Consider the following 25,851-nt stretch of genomic DNA (forward strand, 5'->3'; position numbering starts at 1 on the left):
TCCATTTAAAATATTACACCTTTCATCAATATTTCAGAAATATTTCACGACCGTTTCTGCAACATTTCTGCAATGTTTCAATCGGCACAATTATTTCAAATGCAACTTTGCTGAAAGATTTCGGTAATATTACTGAAATATTTCTGAAATATATCTACGAAATATTGTAGAAACACTTAAGAGATATTTCAAATACATTTTACACTGAGAAAAATGTTTTGTATTAGCAAACAAAATTTTGTTACTGACGTAAAAACTATTTGTTGATATGTGAAAAATGAAATATTTTGTTACCGGAACAAAAAAAATATATTAAGCCATGTGCGTATAGCCGCCGCGCATTTGTCCAAAGAAATCCGCTCTCTCAGCCGGTCACCCATCCAAGTAGTATACCGGCGCCTTGTTGCTTGACATCGATGATCGAACAGGATAGTGGTGATTCTCTGACTTTAACGCTCCTTTCTTTCTTATACTTGCTTATTTTGGTGACCATAAAGCTATCGCATAACAATATTAACAATACAGATATACGAATAAATTTTTTTTGCCAGTCAACGTCGAATATTAATTTATATTAAATATTATTAAGTATTTTATATTTTATATTAAAAATGCCATATGACAAAATTTGGAATATCAGAAAATTCTTAATATTATAAAAGAGAAAAAATGCAATAAAATGTAATAATTATATAATAATAAATTTAATTTTTTATAAGTTCTAAAGTCTGTCAGCAACTTTTCGGAAATATTACAAATGCAATGTTGTATGTGAAACATTCAAAAATATAACGCGTGCAATTTAAATGTAAATAATAGTTTTATCATGTATCAGAAATGTTTCTAAACCATTACATCTGCAATATTTCTTCTGCAATATTGTAGAAATTCACTGTCTGCAATTCAATTTTTTATTACCTACGCAATCCTTCAGAAATTTTTCAGAAATATTTTAAATGCAATGTTGCGTTTGATATGTTACAAAAATATTATTTGTGCAATGCAAACGTAATATTACTTTTATAATGTTTCAGAAATATTTCTGAAATATTGCATCTGCTACATTTTTTTGCAATATTACAGACACTTACAAATATTGTAAACAACTTTCTGAAAGATTTCAGAAATATTGTTAATGCAATATCATAAAAAACATGATGTAGGTACATTTCTGAAATATTTTAGATGCATAGTTACAAATGAAATGTTAACGAAATATTTCTGTACTATTTCCGAATATTTCGTTATTTCAGCAACATAACATGCCGAGTGGGTTAAATCTAACTGATCACTAATAACGCAAAGTAACTAATTTGTATCGCGAGAAGGGAATCGACGAGTATTCTCAACAGACTTTATGGGGCAGCGCCCTGCTGGGTGCGCCTGAGCTCGCTCGCAAGAAATGCGACGCACTAAGAACGTCGGTCGGTCGCTCGCGATGTTCGCAGGTAACGTCGACGCGATATCGAAATTCGAAATCCCTCGCGACACCCTTATCACAAATAACACAAAGACGAAGACAACAATTCTATATTGACGCGATGACCAATAATCGTTTCGCACAAATCGCGAATGACGACGCAGCGCTGGTTTCTACGCAGCGTGTAGGCAGGTACCCCGCAGGACCACTCTCCGGCGACGCACGATAAAGGAACGCCGACGCGAACCCCGAGAGCAGGTTGCTGACGCTCGTTACCACGCGAAAAATTCAAATACGCGAAACTCTATCTACGACCGGATGCCGCGATATCTACGATCTCGCGACCCCGCGGTTGCGATCCCCAGGAGGCCGATCCTAGCAGCGCACGGATATGTCGTCGCGAGGCTCCTCATGCCCCCACCGACCGCCAACACCAAGTTTTCCCTTATGGAAAAATACACTCAACTTTCGTATTAACCGTTAAAAAAACACCATAGAAAAACCCTTAAAGTTGGGTGTGATTTCGGACCGCCAATTGAAGGTTAACCATCATTTGAAGGTTAACCTTCAATTAATGGTTAATTCATCAAAATGATGGTATAAACTCTAAAAATATGAACCTTCAAATGAAAGTAACACCCAAAGAGAATAAACCCCATATTTAAATGTTCTCAATTTGCTTCCGCCGATAATGCATACCCGCAAAAGAGAACATCACCACACACTATGCAATATGTTTATATATATTTGTCTTTTTCTACGGAAATTTCGCAGTAGTAAAAAGGACATTTGTGTCCGACTTCAGTAGAAGAAGTCCACGCGTAGTGAAAATTGTAACACATGTATACGTTTTTACCCGAATTTTTTTCACAGTTTTAATGAGGGATGGAGTTTACAAATAAATTAGTAGTAATTTCTTCTTCAAATGCTTGTACCATTATTTTTTAAATGTTATTAGATTTTTCGATATTTTTAAAATCACATAAACATAAACGCAGAGAAATCTGAGTAATTAATTTTCACTGCTACAAGAGCCAGTATAAAAATGATAATAGGAGTATAAAGGAAACATGTTACTGCAGTTTAACCAGAAGCTAAACTATCCAGGATGCAGAAAGTGACAATAAGATGCGAACGTTTATCGCTATTCTCAAGAGCGGACCGGATGCTGTAAAACGTTTATACATATGCCATTTATATCTACATATGTCATATTTCCCTGTCATCCGGAGTCTGATATGGACCGAGATAAAAGATTATTATCGAAAAAACATACAAATGATACGCGAAATTGCTTCACGTATACAATTTACTTCACTTATAACAGCCAAAGATATCGCTTATTTAGCCATCACAAACGCGCCATCTTAACGAGAAAATTTTTGCGGTACTTACTCGAGAGATTCGTTTTATACATAAAGCATGAAATTAATTGTTTTGTTACGTGTTTAAGATATTTGCACATTTTGGAATATAAAAAAGTTATAGTTACAATTAAAAAATATATATGTTACAGTTAAAACCCGAAATCCGTCAAAACCCGAATTTACTGGTAAATTCTAGTTTTAACTAGTAAGCTAGCTCGGCAATTCGCGTTCTAACTGAAATAATTTAGTCAAAACTAGAATTGACCGAGTGCTTTAGTATATTCGCGTTCTAACTGAAAAAATTTAGTTAAAACTAGAATTAACCGACTGCTTTAGTAAATTCGCGGTCTAACGTGTTTCTCTTACAGTCAAAACGCGAAATTCCTAAAGCGAGGTCTACGCTGCCTACCGGCGGAGGTGGGTGCGGGAGGAGGAGCCGAAGGCCCCCATGCACTCCCCCCCGCGCACGTGTGTGTGTGTGTGTGTGTGTGTGTGTGTGTGAGTGACGCGCTTTAAAAGTATTTAAGTGTTTAAAGCGCGTCACTAACCTACATAGCGATTTCGGTGTTTGGACGTAACACATGTATAATATTCACTAAATAAAAAAAAATGAACGCGTGGTCGCCACGCGCGTTAGAAGTGAAACTTCTGAAGGCAAGGCTTTGCCATAACTTTTCTGAAATTAATACAAAAACAATGCAACGGAATTATAGTCACTCCAAGCCGCCCGCAACTCGAAAATATAGTGTTACACGCAGTTCTTACTATATCCGTCTCGCCAGTGCCGTACGCTTGATCGAATTTTCGTGACGCGTTTTCGAGTCGCAAAATCGAATTTACTTACCGATCCAAAAGGAGTTTTACTTTGTACGCCTGTTGGTCGAATTTTCGTGACACTATTTCGTGACGTTTTTACGTGTCGCATAATCGAACTTACTACCGTACCAAAGAAGTTTCATTTCGTACGCCTATTGGTCGATTTCGTTACACTTTGTGTCGCATAATTTTCGTGCCAGAAGAAGAACCGTCGCCACGCGTACGCTATGGTCAATTTTCTTTTCGTGTCGCACAATCGAACTTACTACCGTACCAAAGAAGTTTCACTTCCGTTACACCTTTTCGTGTCGCGAATCGAACTTACTACCGTGCCTAAAGAAGTTTCACTTCAAAATTAAGATTCTTGCATTATAATTATATTGAAATAATGCTGATTGATGATGTTTATTATCATTGCGGTCAGGTTATATTGGTTTTGTAACTTATTCCGTAACAAACATTTTTATTATGTTGATTATATAGGAGAGAAGAGAAACATTTCAAACAATATTTTTATAAAATAAATTGTTAGTGAAGTTAAAATTTTAATTTAAGTAATTATATAAGTAATAATATTATAAGTAATAAACTTAATAAGTAATAATATCTAATAATAATATTTTTTTATATAATACTGTATCTTTCACCTTTAAAACTAAATGCTACGAATAACTGGATGAAATTAGAAATTAAAAAATAGTTTTATATAACTCAAAAACTACTTATTCTTATAAGGCATACTGTTATGGCATTTAGAGTTGCAAAGATTGCTCTTTTTCATACAAAAGCAACGCTTTGAAGTACAATTTTTTGTGCAAGCACAGCGGACAAAGCCTTGTCCTGTACCAACGGCGCCTTTTTTAGCTGCAGTTCTCAAGGAAATTTCCTGTTTCGGCACTTGTTCTTGAGTCAAGAATATTTGAGGAGATTTCAATATTCAATATATCAAATTCAGATCTGAAAAAAATATTAATGTAACATATTTTCTGAATTATTAATCGGCTTGGAAATTCACCAAACTTACCTGCAATATAATTTATTTAGAATTCCGTCCTTTATGCCAATTTTGTATAATCCATCTTCATTTCTTTCAAGAACGATACCTATGAGATTTCGTAAGTCTGCCTTTCTTCTGTCGAAATCTGGAATGGGTATAATGATATTACCTCCTATATCAACCGGAAGATGAATTGCATCGGAAATCAATTTCATTCTTTGGGCCTGTTTCTCCAAATTTTCTTTGGCTTCCTTCCTGGCTAAGGAGATGTTTGACGATATTGTAGTTAGCATCGCCTCCGTTTCATCTTCTTGTACTTCTTCAACTATTTCAGTTTTTTCGTGCTCTGTATTCATCTGCTTGATTATGTTCTGAAGGTCATCTTCATCATGGATATTTGTAATCATATCAGATGGCAATGATGATGTCGTCAGTCCAACTCTTGGTTCAATTCCAAACATTGCTTTATAAGGTGATTGTTTGATTCCAAAATAAAGTGCTCTATTTTTCATAAATTGTACAAATTTAAGACCATTCGACTATTTGGTGGTATTGTTGTCTTTCAGCCATGAAGCCAACATGTTTTCTATGTCTTGGTTGGCTCTTTCAACTGAACCCTGACTTTGGCTATGTCTTGGCTTTCCGTGAACAATTTTTAACTCCGGCCAATATGTAAATAACTTTTCTATGACAGAATTGACAAATTCTCTACCATTATCAGAGTGTAAAATACAGGGAGCTCCAAATGTCAAAAAAATATTAGTAAATTGCAAAGCAACTTCTTCAGCTCTTTTGCTCTGGAGCGCTCGCAGTAAGATAAATTTCGTTAAATGGTCTTGGTAAACCATAATAAATTTAAATTGCTCATCAACCTGAGATTGCATGTCGATTAAATCTACTTGACAACGGCTATTCACTTCTGAATGAAGGATCGGCTTAGAAACCAAACCTTTCTTGCGCTTGCTTCTTTTTTGTTGACAAGTTTCGCATATTGATAAAAAAATATTTATCATTTCATTAGTTATATTGGCGTATTTTCTCGATGTTTTCTTCTTCATTCTGTCTCGACCTCCATGTCCTACAGCTATATGCGCACTTTCTATGACGTCGTATATTTCTTCTGCTGGCAAATAATACTTGACTGGTTCGCCTCTTGAAATTAACTTTTTCGTTCCACCGATTTCAAAAACATTAAATCTTTTAACTCTTCGGTATTGCAAAGGCGTTTTCTTTATTGCAGCTTTAGCTTCTTCAGTCTCCGCTAATAACTTATCGTATTCATCTCTTTTTATCACATTATAGTGACTTTCTTTCCTTTCTAAAGTTAGCAATTCCTCGAGGAAACGCAATTTCCAGCTTTTTCTGGACAAATTCTCACATTCCATTTTGTCACTCATCGCCAATGTCTGCGCAGAAAGAACATCCGAACACATCTGACTTGCACGACTGCACGTAAACAATTGACAAGCGCGCCGGCGACATGTTAGAACGCGAATTCACTAAGAGCAATCAGTCAATTCTAGTTTTAACTAAATTATTTTAGTTAAAACGCAAATTTACTAAAACGGTCAGTTAATTCTAGTTTTAACTGAATTATTTCAGTTAAAACGCGAATGTACTAAAGCATTCGGTCAATTCTAGTTTTAACTAAATTCTTTCAGTTAGAACGCGAATTACCGAAAGGACTTAGTTAAAACTAGAATTTACCAGTAAATTCGGGTTTTGACGGATTTCGGGTTTTAACTGTAACATATATATGTATATGTATATATGTATGTCAAAAATTTGATCAAGATCCTTACCCATTTAAAGTTTAAGAATAGGTTGAGGTCGTTTCGGCCCCAAGGCCTCTAATCATTCGCTTTACCAGATGAGACTCGCGCGCGTTCCGTGCGGAACGGCCGAGTGCCAGCTATCCTGAGGGAAACTTCGGAGGGAACTAGCTACTAGATGATTCGATTAGTCTTTCGCCCCTATACCCAGTTCCGACGATCGATTTGCACGTCAGAATCGCTACGGACCTCCATCAGGGTTTCCCCTGACTTCGTCCTGACCAGGCAAAAAACATATTTATAATTCCTAAAATCTCACACACCCTATTAGCCATAAATAAAGAGAACAGAAATTACTTAACACTAAAGGAAAGCGATTTAGACATATGCACACATGCCGACAGAACATTCGTATATATATATATATATATATATATATATATATATATATATATATATAATAAGGTTTTAATGGTTTTATTTCGTGTGCCAATTATTTCCACCAATTATCTCAGAAAGTATTGGTTTATTGGAAAAGTGTTTCAGATAAAAGTTGAAAGGTTCGAAAGGGGGGTAAATGGTACAGAGGACTTTTTAACTTAATAAAATTAAGTTAAAAAGTCCTCTGTACCATTTTTTCCTCTGGCAAACAATTATCAAGATATCATAAGCTAAATATTGAAGAAGTTACCAAGTTTCCTTGAATATCTCAAAAAGTATTAGGCAAATAAAAGAATTTTTTAAACAAAAGTTAAGAATAAACTCTCATCAATATAAACTCATCATTGAGGATTAAACCCACAACTTACCTTAATGGTCAACACTCAATCTACACCTAAATTTAAGTGTTGACACTTAACTTTGATGACAAACACTAAACTTACGCCCAAATTTGAGTGTTAACTCTTAAATTTAAGCGTAAGCTTAGTGTTAACACTCAAATTTGGGTGTTAACCATCAAAGTTGAGTGTACTTTTTTATAAGGGTTTCGCCGCATCCGGCGTACGTCGCGTCCGACGATTTGCACCGGCCAATGCCAACCCGAAAACCGCTACGCGTACGCGATATCTGAGGACGGCTGGTCGGGGCGAGACGAAACGCGGCACCCGCGGCTTTACCGTCGCTGTTTACACACCAATTACTGTGGAGGGCAATCTCACCGGTCCCGCTGATTCCCGGGTGTAATCCGAAGCGTCGTCACAGGCGCCGGGAATGATCCATTCGCTCGGAATCCGAGTGCTCGATAATACGCGAGAACTTTCTCCACAGAATTCTAATTGCGAGACGTCTGCTCGAGTCGGCGGGCGAACCAGGAGAGATCGAGCGGTGGTCCCTTAAATAACGACACCCAACGATAAAGGGATCATGGCGACACTGATTAAATCGATATAGAACATTAAAGGTTAACACCCTGTTAACACCAAACCAACATCCAACGATAAGGATCAATCTCCAACCTACACTAAACATTGAGGCTTAATCCTCAACCTACACTTATCATTGAGAATAAACTCCCAATATACACTCATCATTGAGGATTAAACTCACAACTTACCTAAACCTGGTCAACACTCAATCTACACCTAAATTTAAGTGTTGACACTTAACTTTGATGACAAACACTGAACTTACGCCCAAATTTGAGAGTTAACACTCAAATTTGGGTGTTAACCATCAAAGTTGAGTGTACTTTTTCACAAGGGCGGTATAAAAACTTTTCCTGGACACTACGATTTTTTTTACCTTTTTTCTCAGATTCTGCAAGAGATACTGAGTAAAAAAAAAATAAATTTAATGGTCCCTGCGTGCTCCCCAAAATGTCTAAAATGCACACTTTTACGTAAATGCATAAATTGTTTTTAAAATTTAAATCTTTATTAGGTGGACGATATTGCTAAAGAAATAAGCAATGCATCAAAGCAGTATTCCGCTGTATTTACATCTGGTGGTGTTGGACCTACTCATGATGATGTAACTTATGAGGCTGTAGCAAAGGCTTTTGAATTGAAACTTGAATTACATCAGGAGTTATTTGATATATACACTCGATTGATTCCTGGTCAGCATGAAATAAAACGACTTGCTATTGTTCCCAATTCTTGCAAGATTATCAACATTGATTCTACAGGTATATATATATATTTTTTTTAAATTTATATTTTAATGTTGGACTTACAATAGAAATTATTATTGTGTTTCTCACTATGGATTAGCGTAAATCCTGTAGCAGTCTGGAATATTATGTCTGCATTTGAAGCAAGATAACACTTATATTATCAAGCGACGCGGTAGCGTCGCGACGCCAAGTACATGTTTATCCGGAGTTTTCAGGCCGATCGATTTTCCGAATCAAATATCTGAAAAAAGAAAACTGCGATCAAAAATCTGACGACAGTTTTCTAACATAACATTGGTACGAGCTTTCGATTGTGATCAATCTGGCTAAGATTGCAGTCAATACTGAGATCTCGAAATCTCACATGTCAAAAATGTGAATTTTTTCGGCGAGATCTCAGCAAGAAATTGATTCCAGTCGGACACGCGTTTGCACTCACATTCGCAAAGCCAGTTTGTCCCTCAAAACGCGTTCATACCGCTTTGGTCAGTGCAATCAGTGTAACCACATTCACATTCCTCACATTCCTTGATGCTGATTGTAGGCCAGTCAAGTTACGGATTATTTGAGACTTAAATCGAATTTGAATTTGGAAGCTTAATTTATGTGCCATTCGATAGTAAATGACACTGATATAAACATATCAATTTTGTGGTTCGTCAACCCCGCTCGTTTTTGCAAAAAAAAAAAAAATAAAAACCATAAAAAATTGACCCCTTCTGATCTACTCGAAACGCTGCGAAAACCGTTCGAGATACAGCAAAATTACACATAAACAATTTTGTAGAAAATTATATTTCCTATAAAAAAATACGCAAAGGCATTTCTCTAAAATCAATAGCTTAGGCGTGAGTGGCGCCCGAAGTCGCGCGATCGGAAAGTGACTCTGCGAATTCGCAAAAATAGCTGTAAAATTCAATATCGGTGCTCCGGATAGTTGTAAAATTCAATATTGGTACTTCAGCATTGAATGAAAAATTCTAAAAAATTCAAGACTTAACTAAATATAATAGAAAAGCTATTTTTGAGGTTAAACATTTTTTTTATTGATAAATTCGAATTATGACAGCTATGTGACAAAACAATTTTTTTTGTTCGATATTGTAACTTTGATCAGTCATATCTCGGAAAGTATTAATCGAAGGATAATAAAAAAAAATTTATTTTATAGATAATTTTATTCTCTAAATTCGATCTCTTCATATTCCGCCGTAAGTGCAACCGTTGGCTTGCCAACTTTGAATCAAGACAAAATTGTACCTTTGACAGAGATTTACGGAGTGAATAAATTGTTATTATTATTAACATTAAATATGCCTTGAGACGATTTATGTAAGAGGAATTTCTCGATTCCTCGATTCGACGAATATTTTTAATTTTTTATGATTTTTTCTAAAATAATTATTTAAACATTTATTAACTAAAAAAATGTAAATTTAAACGGTTACAAATTTTTTCAATTTTGCTGGAGATTTGAATTCGCAAAATATAAAACATTTTTTACAACCATCAAAATATGGGTGAAATTGTTTATAACAATTGATAAATTAAAAATACTTAAGAAAATCATAAAAACTTAAAAATATTCTTGAGATCTTTTTCTTGCATAGTCGTTTCAAGACATATCTAACGTTAATAATAATAAATTATTCACTCCATACATCTCTGTTAGAGCTTAGAGGTACAATTTTGTTTTGATTCGAAGTTGGTAGGCCAACAGTTGCACTTACGGCGGAATATGAACAGATCGAATATTTTATTATAAAATTACCTACAAAATGAAAATTTTTTGGTCATTCTCCGATTAATACTTTCCGAGATACGATTGATCAAAGTTACGCTATCGAACAAAATTTTTTGTCACAGCTGTCATAATTCGAATTTATCGATAAAAGAATATTTGACCCCAGAAACAGTTTTTCTATTATATCTAGTTAAGGTGATCCTATAGCCGTGATCCTAGCCGGTTTTTTTCGGTTTTTTTCTTAGCACTAATCTTTTAATTGGCTTTATAGAAATGCAAATTTCTTGTCTAGAATTAAAGTACGCATCAAAATCTAGGTCATGGTGGTCGAATTTATATGTGGTGTATCGTCACGTATAACAAAAAATATTAATTTTTTTTGTTTTCGATATAAATTCGACCACCATGACCTAGATTTTGATGCGTACTTTAATTCTAGACAATAATTTTGCATTTCTATAAAGCCAATTAACAGATTAGTGCTAAGAAAAAAACCGGCTAGGATCATGGTTTTAGGATCACCTTAAGCTTTGAATTTTAGGGGATTTTTCATTCAATGCGAAAGTATCGATATTAAATTTTAAAAGACACGGCAGTGTCACACACACACACACACACACACACACACACACTCACTCACTCACATACTCCCACTCCCACTCCCACTCCCACTCACACTCACACTCACACTCACACTCACACTCACACTCACACTCACACTCACACTCACACTCACACTCACACTCACACTCACACTCACACTCACACTCACACTCACACTCACACTCACACTCACACGCACACTCACACTCACACTCACACTCACACTCACACTCACACTCACACTCACACTCACACTCACACTCACACTCACACTCCACACTCACACTCACACTCACACTCACACTCACACTCACACTCACACTCACACTCACACTCACACTCACACTCACACTCACACTCACACTCACACTCACACTCACACTCACACTCACACTCACACTCACACTCACACTCACACTCACACTCACACTCACACTCACACTCACACTCACACTCACACTCAACTCACACTCACACTCAACTCACACTCACACTCACACTCACACTCACACTCACACACACTCACACTCACACGCACACGCACACGCACACGCACACGCACACAAACACGCACACACACGCACACACATTACAAAAGAGTCACGGTGCGGTCTTGCTTCGCGTGCACTTGGCGCGAGACACCACCGTGTCCCTTGATATGGATCTTTGATCGCGTATAAAGCTAGGTCTAATTAACTAAATTTTAAAGAATTATATATGAAATAGGGGTAGAAAAGAAGATAAAAATGTTTTTTTTTTTTTTTAGTTTTCTATGTCAACCCGGAAAAAAAGAATTAGATCTACCGAGATATGACCAAATCTGGCTCATCAGATCTGGCTAGATCTGTAACTCTAATTCTTTTTTCCCGGGACAATTTGCAAATTGTCTCTATCTGGCCAGATCTGAACAGATATAATTTGATCTGCCAAGATATAATTATTTACCGAATATATTCAGATCTGCTCAGATATAATTAAAAATCATGAAGGGATGTAAAATACTATAAAACCATAAATATATCGATTTAATTCAAAATTGTATGCCACTTTATTATAAGCTCCGATATTATGGGCTTCGATACAACTGATTAAGTTGTACCGTACACTTGATTTATATACCATTCTTATACCATCGTTTGTTATATTTTAAATATGAGAAACGGATCGCATTGAATGCCATCTATCAGATGATCCGACATTTGCACAGGGTATAACAAAAAGGTAGGGACACTGGTGTTTGAAATGCACATTACTATCGGTAAGTGAGAGAGAGAGCTCCAGCCATCTAATTTCGGAAAAGAGGTACTAAACGGTTCTATGAACACACACGAGAGGGCGGGTCATGCCTGCTTTGTCACTAGCTAGAGCTTGTGACCTGGTAACACTGCGCACCGATTCTTGACCCACGCGTGCATCACGTGATGGAGGGAAAAGGTGGGGAAGCGCAGGCGCGAGCGTGCAGCCCGGCGATCCGGACATTCGAGTACTTTCGTTCGTTGTGTAAGCATCTTTTGCGAATCACGTCTTGAGCCTTCCGCCATTAGAATTTTCTAGAAGCGAGAGAAGTTGTCGATACGAGTGCATTATAAGTAATAGATACGCGGTTATTTAAGTATAAGAAATCGTATCACCATTTCTACACCAGTCAGAGAGGACGTCGAAGGAAGGTGCCTACGAACATTTATATTGTTTCTCGCCATTTCTGCAAAAACTTGACGACCGAGCAATTTAATATGTTTACGTGCGTTATATTGATTCTTGTGGAATTACATGGCATAATAACTTGATTATTCAGAAAAGGTTTCTATTGGAAAATCTCCTAAGAAGATACTGTTACGTCCAATCCCGGGATTAGAATAAAAAAATCTGGGAAGCAAAGAAAAGGCTAACCACAGGGGTCGGTTTAAGGAAGGACGCAACTAGATGCTTAAGAATATTGCTCGCAGATACACGCTCTGAAGCGCGTGGCGCGAGCCGAACGCACTGTTGTGTCTCTTTTTGGGAGAGGCACCGGGTTCTTTCGGTCCACAGGGAAGGCGGAAATAGGGATTATAACACACGACACTTTTAAATAAATAGACCCTTTAATCAACTTTGGTTTACAATTATTCCGTACGAGACCCGTTCGTCGCTGCCCGACTCCGATTGCCTGGGTGTCCTCTCTTCTCGTTCCTTTTTGTTCGGTCGTCCGTCCTTCGGATTCGCTGAGTTGCTCGATCGGATGTAGGCCGATCGCGCAACTCATTGCTTTCATTTTTCATTGTTTTTTGGTCTTGATTTACAATAACATCTTTTCTTTAAACAAGTGTTTCTTAATCTATTTCGTAATACTAATTGGGGCCGCAACATCCTTCCCCCTTTGAGAGAAGGAAACTAAGGTCTGTAGTTTTCGTTATAAGGTTTCGTTGCTTATCCTACTCCTATTTTTATTAGAGTGGTTTTTTTCTTTATTATTTTCTGCTGTTACATTTTTCTTATCTTCTAATATAGCATTGCTGGGTCGCCCTGTATGTGCGGTCGGGCGCTTGCTCGTTTCTTGTTTCTTTTTATTACATAAGGGGTATTCAAATAAGTTAGAGTTTAACGGTTTGACAGGTTATGTCGGGTTAAAGTCGAGTAAAAAGTTAATTTTTAAATTTTTAACCCAAAGATTAATGTGATAGGTTAATGAGTCACTTATGTATTTTGCATAACCTTAAAGAGTAGCGCGCCCAAAGTTAATTAATTAACTTTTTACTCGACTTTAACCCGACATAACCTGTCAAACCATTAAACTTTAACTTATTTGAATACCCCTATTGATACTTTTATTCCTATTACGCTTAATATAGTTATTAATGTAAGGGTCGATCCTACGGGATATATGACATAGGGATTTTTTATGAGGGTGTCTTGGGATTTATCCAACTCTTTATTTATGTCGCTTGTGTCTAGACTTAATTCCATTAATTTTTTTTGTTTATACTTAGTTCCCCTGTTCTTTCTATTTCTATTTTTTGTTCTGCCTGGTCATTACATTGAATCGTTAGTTTTTGTTTTTTTCGGCGTTGAGAATAGCCACGTTTGTGGTTTGATTACTGTTATCCATAAGGTTACGTTTGACATTATTTGACGTTTTTCGCAGGTGTTTACATATCCTGGCATTTTTACATAAACTTGCACCTCGCATGGTGCGTCGGTTTTTATAAAGTATACCGGGTAGTTTCGGTTACATATATGTTTTACTCCGTTTCGTTTACAATCGTTTAAATCGCGTTCCTCTAGCGTTATATAATTATGATTCTCTTTATCTATTGCTAATATGTTGTGAGTAGTTCTTAAAAATGTAAAAATATTTGCGTGGTTGTGGACAGGTAATGGTGTTCTTATTATTTCATACACGGGGTATGCTACCACGGGAAATTTGATTATCGTATAAATGTTCGGGTTATCGTAATACGCGTTAATTTCTACGTAACTTTGTATATCGTTCCAATTCTCTAGTCTAACTTTAAATGGGAAATGAGATCCTCGCGTCAATTGTGACGTCGCCTTTTTTAATTCTGTTATTATTTTTTCTATCGGTAATAAACGAGTGAGTATGACTTCTCGCGAATATGTGAGGTAATATATCGTGTCTTTCATGTCTTCTATTAGATCTTCTGTAATTGTAGTTATTAGTAATAACTGTTCGTCTATTGTTTCTCTTTTGGCGTACATGGCTGTTTCCTGCTGTATTCGTATCGTGACATTCGTCAGTAGTTGTTCGTTATAATATAATGATTTTTCTAAGGCTTCTATGTGGCCTATTGTGGCATTTATCACCTTTAATTGATTCTTCGCGGTGTGCCGTAGAGTCTGTTGCTGATTTTATATCAGTTCAAGCTGCTCCTGTATGTGTTTTGCGTCGTCGGCATCCATAGTGCCGAACAGCGTTTTGCTGATCGTGCCGATCGCATCTATTAAACCACGTTTATTATTTAATTATCTTCTAAGTAATTTTTCATCTAAGTAATTTTTCATTATCTTTCTCTATCGTCCCGAGAAAAAATAATTTTGACTAATTATATATGATCATACATTATTGTTTATATTGTTACGCCCGCTCGCCCGTGCCGAGACGTTCGTTCTCGTGGGCTGAAATTGGCTTCGCTCCGCAGAAGTTTCAAGCCGAAGCGCGTCTCTTGACAACGGGGACGCATAAAATTATTGATTTAATTACCGCCTGTCAGATTGATCTGGTGACTCGAATCGTTCGGTCCGGTTTCCCAGAACTTTCTTGTATTCCGTTCTGAGTTTAAATAAACCCGAGTTCCTTTTTGTATAACGAGAGTGGTTATTGCTGCGATCCCGGAAGTACGCGGACGCGTTCGTGAGTGCGCGCGACACGAATAGCGAACGGAGCGTAACACTTTTTGGGGGCTCGTCCGGGATCGCGCGTGTGAGTGTGTGTGCCATGACGACGCTAGTTGCGACGAGAAAGAGACGCCTGGTGGACTCTTCGGAGCCTGCGACGGAGTCGGCAGCTTCAGAGACGGCAGCTCTCCAAGCCGTGCTACAGGAGATGCGGCAAATGCGCGAGGAGCAGGCGCAACGTGATGAGGAACTCGCCGCAATGCTTCGCCGGCACGATGAGGAGCTCCAATTTTTACGGGGAGACCGGTTGCCTTCTCAGGAAACACAGCTAAGTCCTTCCAATATTAGAGCGAATCGCGGTCCGGAAGTAGAAGCCGTTGGTGTGGGAAACGGCGCGCGCAGTGAAATCGGATATAAACTTAAACCTGACACGTTTGACGGTGTGGTTCCGTTGCGAGAGTTTTTCTCGCAATTTAATTTAATCGCACGCGCGAATCAATGGGACGATGCGATCAAAACCGTAGCTTTAGCGTCGTGCTTAAGAGGAAAAGCGCGTTCTGTCCTAGAATCGGTAGAAAATTTAGAGAATTTAGGTTACGAAGAACTAAAGTCCAAATTAGAACTACGTTTCGGTGAGGGGCAACTTTCGCAAAATTATTATACTCAGTTTACGAACAGAAGGCAAAGATTCGGGGAAGATTTAGCTACTTTCGGTCACGAATTGGAAAGACTCTCTCGATTAGCTTATCCTGAGTGTCCCTACGCGGTTCGAGACAAGATCGCGTGCGCTCAATTTGTTTCTTCCCTTTCGGACGGATTTGTTAGAAGGACTCTTCAGCTAGAAGGGATTACCTCGCTGAAGTTGGCCATAGAGAGGGCAAAGGCCGTCAAAATTATACAGGGAGGAAATTTTGAAAGAAGGAGGGATTTTGAGAAGCGATTTGAGAAGGGGAAGGATAGGGGCGTGAAGAGTAATGAAAAGGGGGACGGAGATGAAAAAGTCGAAGAAAGAGGAAAGAAAGGTTATGGTTATGAGCGGAGGGATTGGAATAGAACAAAGGAGTGTTGGAATTGTGGAAAGGAGGGACATTTCCGGTTTGAGTGTCCTGAGAACAAGGAAAACTCGGTTTAGTTGCTCTCGGCGGGGGAAGAACAACTGAAGTGGGCATTACCCCGAGTGTTAATTGTTCTCAAACTTTTTCTGTTAATCGAATAAAGTCAAGTTCAAATTATTTTAGTTATAAGGGGATGTTGGATGGTAACGAGTGTTGTTTCAAGATAGATACGGGTTCGGATGTTTCGATTCTTAGTAGAAGAATGGTTAGAGAGGGCAAGCACATCATTCAGATTAAGGACAATTCTCTTAGATATCCCACTGGAGAGGTAGTTCCCATCGAATTTAAGGTCATGGCAAAAGTTCTCTTGGGAAAATATTTCGTGGAAATTCCTATGTATGTAATAGACATGGATGATGATTGTTTATTAAGTGTAGATTTCTTAAGGAAGATAAATTTAGAAAATGTTTTTGAATTTGCTTTTATTTCTTCGGAATCCGATAAAGAAAAGGTTTTGAGTTGTTCTCGAATTCAAGTTTCTTCCGAAAGAGCTCCATTCTTGAAAGAACTCTATACTAATAATTCCTCAAATTTAAATAAGGTTCAGAAAGAAATTTTTACGGATTTCTTAGAGGAGTATCAGGATGTATTTTCCGAGGAGATTGTTGCTAGTAATTGTGGAGTCGTCGAACATGTCATCAATTTAGAAGATTCTTCTCCCATCAAGCAGGTTCCTCGTCGAATTCCCTTACGAATGCGAGGGGAAGTAGAAAAGATTATTGAGGAAATGAGAAAGCAAGGGGTCATAGAAGAGTCACAAAGTCCGTGGGTTTCTCCTGCTGTTTTGGTAAGAAAAAAAGATGGAACGTTGAGATTTTGCGTCGATTATAGAATGGTAAATGCAATAACTAAAAAAGATTCGTTTCCCTTGCCTAGAATAGATGACATTTTCGATCAGCTTTCGGGAAACTTTTGGTTTTGCACTCTGGATCTTAAAAGTGGTTATTGGCAGGTAAAGATTCGTCCTGAGGATAGGGAGAGACTGCCTTTTCTATTGGACGTGGATTATGGCAATTCACTGTAATGCCTTTTGGGCTGTGTAACGCTCCTGCTACCTTTGAGCGTTTAATGGAAAAAGTATTGCGAGGATTATTATATAAAATTTGTTTGGTTTATTTGGACGATGTAATAATTTTCGGTAAAAATTTTAATAAAATGCTAGAGAATTTAAAGAACGTGCTCTCACGGTTACGTTCTGTTAATCTTAAAGTAAACCCTAAAAAGTGTATTCTCTTTGCAAAGGAAGTAAAATATTTGGGACATATAGTCTCTTCAGGAGGTGTTACTACAGATCCGGAAAAGATCTCTGCTGTGAAGGATTGGCCGATTCCACATAACAAGAAGCAGCTTCGAAGTTTCCTAGGGTTTTGCTCATATTATCGGAAATTTGTAAAAGGATTTTCTTCTTTAGCCAAACCTTTATATGCTCTAACAGAAAATCAGGTTAAATTTTCTTGGGACGAGAAGTGTCAAAGTGCATTTTTAGAGTTGAAACGAATGTTATCTTCTTCTCCAATGTTATCCTTCCCGAGTGGGGAGGGAGAATTTATTTTGGACACTGACGCTTCGAATATTGGAATTGGCGCAGTCCTTTCACAAAAGCAAGAGGGAGTAGAAAAAGTCATTGCTTATTTCAGTCGTGTACTTAGTAAGTCTGAGAGGAATTATTGCGTTACTCGTCGAGAACTCTTGGCGATAGTCGATTCTATTAAATTTTTCCGGCATTATCTTCTAGGGCGGAAGTTCTTGATCCGTACGGATCATGTTTCTCTTAGGTGGTTGATGTCCTTTAAAGACTTAGAAGGGCAATTGGCGCGTTGGCTGGAAAGACTCCAGCAATATGAGTTCGAGATTATTCATCGCAAAGGTTTAATTCACAAGAATGCCGATGGGCTTTCTAGACGACAATGTGAATCATTTGGTTGCGAATATTGTGTCAAAGTGGAGAGAAGGCAGATTGAAGAATCAAGAAAATCAGTCGCTCGTATTATTCTCATAGGAGAAACTCTTCAAGATTGGCGCAAGGAGCAATTAGAGGACGTTAGCATTGCTTTTATTTACCGCGGAAAGGAAACGGGAATACGTCCGTCTCGTTTTGAAATACCCGCTGGAAATGTCTCCGCCCGAATATATTGGTCTTATTGGGATGCTTTGAATTTAAAGGATGGGGTTCTTTATAAGAGATGGGAAGCACCGAATCTTAAGTCAAGTATTTTTCAGCTTATTGTTCCTCGAAACCGTGTTAACCAGATTCTAGAAGAAGCGCATGATTCTTTTTCTGGAGGACACTTTGGAGTCAATAAAACTCTTGAAAAAATCCGAAAGCGGTTTTATTGGGCTACCTGTAAACAAAATGTGGAGGAATGGTGCAAAACTTGCAAAGTTTGTGTGTCAAAAAAAGGCCCTTTGGGGAAGGGAAAGTCTCCATTACAAATTTATAATGTTGGGGCCCCATTCGAAAGATTACAAATGGACATACTTGGCCCTCTTCCTATTACTACTTCCGGAAATAGATATCTCCTCGTCATTGTTGACTGTTTCACCAAATGGGTAGAAGTTTTTCCTCTCAGGAATATTAGGGCAAGTACAGTGGCAGAAGTCTTCGTTAATCAAGTCATTTCTAGACACGGGGTCCCTTTAGAAGTCCATACGGATCAGGGGAAGAATTTTGAGTCCAAACTTTTCGCGGAATTGATGAATCTCCTTGGAATTCGGAAAACGAGAACAACTGCTCTACATCCGCAATCGGATGGACAAGTCGAGCGGCAACATCAGACTATTGTTAATTATTTGGCGAAGTATATTTCTGAAAATCAGAAAGATTGGGATCGCTGGGTCCCTATGTTTTTATTGGCTTACAGATCTTCTAAACACGAGACTACTGGAGTAACTCCCGCCGAGCTGTGTTTTGCCCGAGATCTTAGGTTGCCGTTAGATCTGCTTTTAGGAAGTCCTCCGAGGGGAGGATCTCAGTCAGTTGAAGGTTTTATTGGGAATTTGAAAGAGAAGTTGGACAAGATCCATTCCAACGTTAGGGAACGTATGGATTAAAGTCTTCACGAGCAAAGTCTTGGTATGATCGAAAGGCCAGGCAAACTCTTTTTCAAGAAGGGGAGAAAGTTTGGTTTTATAATCCTCGTAGGATGAAAGGTAGAGCCCCTAAATTGCAGAGCAATTGGGAAGGACCTTTCTTAATAGTGAAAAAGTTGAATGATGTGGTCTATTGTATTCAAAGATCTGTGAGACATAAGAAGAAAATTGTGCATGCGGATAGGTTGGCTTCTTTTTCCGAAAGACATTAGAGTTTGATAGGGATATTATGGACTAGGTTGGGTGTAATAATTTGCGGGGAAGGTTAATTACGGTAGAAATTAAGATTGTTGTGTTGCATTGTTTACTGCGCGTGTTATTTTGTTCTTAGATATTTACGGAAGCCGAAGCGGTTGTAACTCCTCACCGAGTTGGACATCTTGGGAGCTGGCTTGTTGCCGAACCTAATACCGGCGAAGGATAAGACTGCCTCTCTCACGGTTGTTTGATCCGTGGTTTTTCCGTGAGACATAGGGCAAATGCCGAGGCAGGGACTTGGGGAGTCTTTCGAGACGTTGGGTCCACGGTAAGCTTCCCCCCCCTTGTCCGAAGATTTAGAAGAGGAGCAGCGACATCTCCGACGACTTCGGGAGCTGAGAGGAAGAGGCCTGTGTTGGGAGGCGAGATCTCCTGCGAGGGAATTGATGAGGTGTCGCCCTGGAGTCGGCAGGGGGGAGAGAGTATCTTCTTTCGGAAAATGTCGATTGGGGACTCGCTCCATGAGGAAGAGGACATGATCCTGGACTCGAGAAGAGGACGGTGCCCGGTAACCTGTGGCAGCAGCCCAGGGTAGGGCAGGAAGCCGTGAAGAGGACATGATCCTGGACTTCCAGAGTACGGTTGGGACCGAGAAGAGGACGGTGCCCGGTAACCTGTGGCAGCAGCCCAGGGTAGGGCAGGGGGCCGGTGCCCGGTAACCTGTGGCAGCAGCCCAGGGTAGGGCAGGGGGCCGTCCCGGTACCCTGGAATCGTACAGAAAAGTTTGCCCAGTCAGGAAACTGCCCCTCCGGATTGTCGGGACGACAATCTGAAGAGGGGGGACAGTGTTACGCCCGCTCGCCCGTGCCGAGACGTTCGTTCTCGTTGGCTGAAATTGGCTTCGCTCCGCAGAAGTTTCAAGCCGAAGCGCGTCTCTTGACAACGGGGACGCATAGAATTATTGATTTAATTACCGCCTGTCAGATTGATCTGGTGACTCGAATCGTTCGGTCCGGTTTCCCAGAACTTTCTTGTATTCCGTTCTGAGTTTAAATAAACCCGAGTTCCTTTTTGTATAACGAGAGTGGTTATTTCTGCGATCCCGGAAGTACGCGGACGCGTTCGTGAGTGCGCGCGACACGAATAGCGAACGGAGCGTAACAATATGATCAGATCCGAAAATTGGCCAGGTCTGACCATGCATGCTCATACAAAATCATATAGACGGTCATATCTAATCATATAGACGGTCATATCTATTCATATTTGAGCATTAAAATATAAAAATATAAAATTTATTTTTCTCGTTAAAAATTATTTTATTGCCGAAAATCTTTATATTATGTGCAAGCTTAATTAATTAAATTTATATTGTACTTGGAAAATTTGCTGACCACCGCTGGATTTGAACTTGGAACCCCTGGATCTTGAGTCAGTCACCTTACGTACTGTGCTACAACGTTAATTAATAAAGACGTTTTGTATTGTACTACATATGTTACACTTATTGTTAGCAGATGTACGGAAGGTGTCAGACATAGATACTGTATAGTTTTTTAACATTATAATTTAATTCTACAAAAATGTAACAAATAATTGGATTAAAAATTATATTTTTCCGTAGTCTTTTCCGTAGTAGTAGATTGTTTTGTGTGCCGCTGATTGATATTGGAACATGTGTTTTACCTGAGTTCATACACTCAGTTCGTTTTGGGATAGTAAAACAACTTATTAAATTGTGGTTTGATAAAAAAGGTCCTTGGAATATTAAAAAAAAAAAGAGTAAAGATATTGATAATTTTATCACAAGTATACGACCACTTCAATCATTTTGTCGATTATCAAGACCTTTAACATATTATCAATTTTATAATGCATCCGAAAATTACAATTTTTTGTTATTTTATTCTCTTAGCTCTTATTGATCATTTGCCTAATGAATATTTTCAGCACTGGATGATGTTAGTTATAGCATTGTTTAATTTACTTCAAAATCAAATTACACAGTTTGATCTTAAACAATCAGATATTTTACTTAAATTATTTGTAAAACAATTTGAAAAACTGTACGGTGACAGAGAATTAACGTGTAATACTCATCAACTTATACATTTGACACTATGCGCCGAAAGATGGGGTCCATTCTGGGCGACGTCAGCTTTTCCTTCGAGAATTATAACGGATTTATTGCAAAATGTGTGCATGGTAATAAACACTTGGGTCAAGAAATTGTCAATAATCTAGTTATTGCTCAAGGAGTACTAATTTTGAAAAGTCCGTGCCATTGAATGGGAACGTAACGCTAATAATGTAATGTACAATGGAATATGAGATCAAAAAGCTATATATGAGCTTTTAGGTAAATACATAACAAATATAGAATTCAATAATATTGAACGTCATTTGCTTACATACGAAGGTTTTGATATATATATCCTATAGTCATACATGAATTCATATACAGTCAGGTATGAGTCAGGCTTGATTAGGTCTAATCATATATGAATCTGTACCTACTCATACGAATTAGAATATATTAGTCATATCAGCATAGAAATGGTCAGATCTAAATACGCACAATTATATAGGGTGTCCGAAAAATCGCCTACTCCACTTTGGGAGGTGATTCGGGACCCAAAAACAAGCAAAAAAGTTTATACAAACATAGGTCCAGAAATGAGCCGTTTCCGAGTTATAGCCATTTTTATGTTAAAAAATCGTAATTTAGAATCCGCTTGGCATCCCTCTTTCTTAATTATTTCTCATTAAAAATTTTTATTTTTAAATATTTTTAATTTTTTTAATTTTAATTTTTTTATTTTTTTTCAATTTTTTAATATTCGTAAATACGATTACATTATTTTTAAAAGAAATCAGTTGTTTTCACGGCTACTTGAAATCAGTTGTTTTCACGCCTATTCAAAATCAGTAAGTAAATCACGGCTTTTCAATAAGTTTCAAATTATTATTTAACAACACCTTACTACTTTTAGATTGTATCTAATCTTTCCGTATTCATCAATGGATCGTTTAAGTTTTAATGAATTAGCTGATATTTAAAAATAAAAATTTTTAATTTAAGAAATAATTAAGAAAGAGGGATGTCAAGCGGATTCTAAATTACGATTTTTGAACATAAAAGTGGCTATAACTCAGAAACGGCTCATTTCCGGACCTATGTTTGTATGAACTTTTTTGCTTGTTTTTGGGTCCCGAATCACCGAAGTGGAGTAGGCGATTTTTCGGACACCCTGTATATGGATTATATCTAGTTATATATAAATTTACATATAGTCAGGTGCGAGTTCATATTAGCCAGTCATGATTAAATAGAATCATACATAGATTTAAATATAGTCATATATGAATTCATATACAGTCTGGTATGAGTCAGGCTTGATTAGGTCTAATCATACATGAATCTGTACCTACTCATACGAATTAGAATATATTAGTCATATCAGCATGGGAATGGTCAGATCTAATCATATAATGGATCCATATATAATCATACAAGGAGCAAGATGTAAATATACATGATCATAAATATACTCATATATATTCATTTATGATTCTATACATAATCATATACAATTATATATGATTAGTCAAAATTATTTTTTCTCGGGATGTGGAGAATATTTTTGCACGTCTGCTGCGTGTCCGTTGCGAGTATCGTTTCGCATAATTTTTCGGTTTGCTGAAAAACCTTTTGAAGTTGGTGATATCGATGTCCTAGGGTTGCTACGTCGATTTTAATTGCTAGTTTCCATGTAGCTTCTACCTGTTGCAATTGTCCGGTTCTTTCAAAGTATATTCCCGGCTCCCTGCTGAATTGTCGTATCTCGTACGATGGTGCTGTTTCGGGTTTCGCTTTTTTCGCGAAGTGCTGGACGACGATCAGCGTCCTGTAAGATAAGGACTCATGTTACTTTTCTTCGAATTTTCCTTGGCTTGGTTATGCCTTCTCCTGAATTTTTTTCTCGCGCGTTTAGTTGCTCTTGAGGCTTAGATCTGAGCACATTATTTGTTTGCGCTAACTTATATAATTGCAAGATGAGGTGCATACGGTGTGACCTCTATTTTGTTCCGTCGACGTGCCACGCGTGCTGGCGCACGTATTGGCTACGCGCTGCTCGTGCGGGCGCCGTGAGTGTTGGTGCCGCGCCTAGTGCGCGGGTGACGGCGAATTTGGGTTCGGGGCCGACGTCGCCCCCTACCTCCTACGTGGAGGTGGCCTTAACACCCCCGGGCACATGGGTGCCCATCATGCCTTTGGAGGTCTCGGTGGATGTGGCCACCAGTCAACGTGTGGTGCGGATGGTTCGCCGTGCTTGATGTTCGGTAAGTACTTATTATTTTATTTTTCTTATTTTTTACTATCGCCTACTTTCTATTGCTTGTTTTTGTTTTTTTGCGCTGCTTTTATTGTTCTATGAAAGGCTTTATCCTGTTTACGTGCACTCGCGTCGTTTTCCGTCCCTTTTTGATTGTGTAATTGACGTCTATATAGGACGAGATATATAGGACACCTGATGCGAGGAGAAAGATACGAACTCATGCGACTGATCATCTAAGGCAAGATTCAAGGGAAGAGATTCATCGGCAGGCGCCAAAATTCCTGGCTGAAAGATATCAGAAGATGGTTTGGCTGTACTTCAGTGGACATCTTTCGCATGGCCGTATCTAAGACTATGTTGGCCATTTCGATCGCCAACCTTCGAAAGGAGACGGCGTCATAAGAAGAAGAAGAATTGACGTTTGAGTGTTTTTCAATTACTTCGTACGGTCCTATCTACGGGTATTCTAATTTTTTCGATCTCTCTCTACGCACCGTTTCATCGTGCAAGAGAACTTTGTCTCCGACTCGGAAATTGGTTTTTTTTCGTCTTCTTATCGTACGTCTCCTTGGCTTTAGATTTTTCATTTCGCAAATGTTTCTTTGCAACTCGTTGTGTCGCTCTTAATTTTTCTTTTAGCTCTTGCGCGTAATCATCATAAGTTGTGACGACAACGACAATGTCTTCATGGTCTCGCCGGCCTTGAAGGAGCGCGTCGTCGCTTTATTCACTAAAGATCTCTTTATAACTCGCGATACTTCTCTCCGAAACCCAGACGGTAGCTCGACTGAATATTTTTATGTTGTAAATGTTGGGCGCCAGTTTCTGATTCCTCGCACCACGATACACGAGATCGCAGTATTCTCAGGCGTGGGTTTCTTTGATTAATCGCGGTTGGAAGAGGAGAGGGAGCGTAGCGCAATCAACACACCCGAGTAACAAGGAACATAAAGTTATATTTTATTTTAATGCAGATAACAAGTGGAAGGTATGCGTGTTCCACGGCGAACAAGCAGAATTCGAGTACGCGCCACGTGTCACCCCACGAGCGCGATACTCATTCCGTCGCTGAACTGCACGGCAATCCCGGTCGAATTCGTACAAGACTATTCCTCGACATAAATTGCAGCGAATTCTACCCGGACGGTCAAACGCGAAATACTCGAAAACGTTTACTTCTAACAAGTGCACAAGGTCCCACTTTTATCACTAGCGCAATTTCTTTACAATCTACCGCGACAAAGCTGGGGATCTTCACTCCCCACGAGACGCACGAATGGACTCACCCGTAAACGCGACACAACCGTGAGCCATTAATCCCGATGAAACGCACGGACATCCAATTATAAGTGACACGAACTTAACCGGCAACGATAACTACGAGATTCTCACACGCGCGAGAGCAACCTCCCGAAACTCCGACACGGTTAAGCCAACGACGATTACGAAATGGGAGAGGTTCACTGGCACACAGTACAATTGCGCACGTTGCAATTGCACACAGTACTATTGGACACATAAAGTCGCGCACCGTACAATCGCGCACAGTTCGTTTGGACACATTTCATTGGCGCACAGTACAATTGGACACCGTTGCTTTTGGACACAACACATATTATTAACTTATTTAAATAAATAAACGTATGTTGCATTGGACACGGTTTTTTCGCACCGTACAATCGCGCACCGTACAATCGCGCACCGTACAATTGCGCACCGTACAATCGCGCACCGTTCAATCGCGCACCGTTCAATCGCGCACCGTATGTACAATCGCGCACCGTACAATCGCGCACCGTATGTACAATTGCGCACCGTACAATCGCGCACCGTACAATCGCGCACCGTACAATCGCGCACCGTACAATTGCGCACCGTACAATTGCGCACCGTACAATCGCGCACCGTACAATCGCGCACCGTTCAATTGCGCACCGT

General features: G+C 38.7%; 2 protein-coding genes across 2 annotated transcripts in view; both read left to right on the top strand.

Annotated features, from left to right (window-relative positions):
• Positions 1-25,851, top strand: part of LOC139819413 (FAD synthase) — a 233,604-nt gene that overhangs the window by 111,455 nt on the left and 96,298 nt on the right. The window contains exon 4 of the mRNA XM_071788730.1: positions 8,254-8,500. Coding sequence (XP_071644831.1) covers positions 8,254-8,500 — 247 coding nt within the window. The remainder of the gene's footprint in view (positions 1-8,253; positions 8,501-25,851) is intronic.
• LOC139819418 (uncharacterized) lies at positions 14,911-20,743 on the top strand. Its single transcript, XM_071788736.1, has 2 exons — positions 14,911-17,423; positions 19,707-20,743. The coding sequence occupies exon 1, from the start codon at positions 15,271-15,273 to the stop codon at positions 16,300-16,302; it is 1,032 nt and encodes a 343-aa protein (XP_071644837.1). The 5' UTR covers positions 14,911-15,270; the 3' UTR covers positions 16,303-17,423; positions 19,707-20,743.

Source organism: Temnothorax longispinosus, chromosome 9, assembly GCF_030848805.1.
Source record: "Temnothorax longispinosus isolate EJ_2023e chromosome 9, Tlon_JGU_v1, whole genome shotgun sequence".
In the NCBI taxonomy this organism is placed as follows: domain Eukaryota; kingdom Metazoa; phylum Arthropoda; class Insecta; order Hymenoptera; family Formicidae; genus Temnothorax; species Temnothorax longispinosus.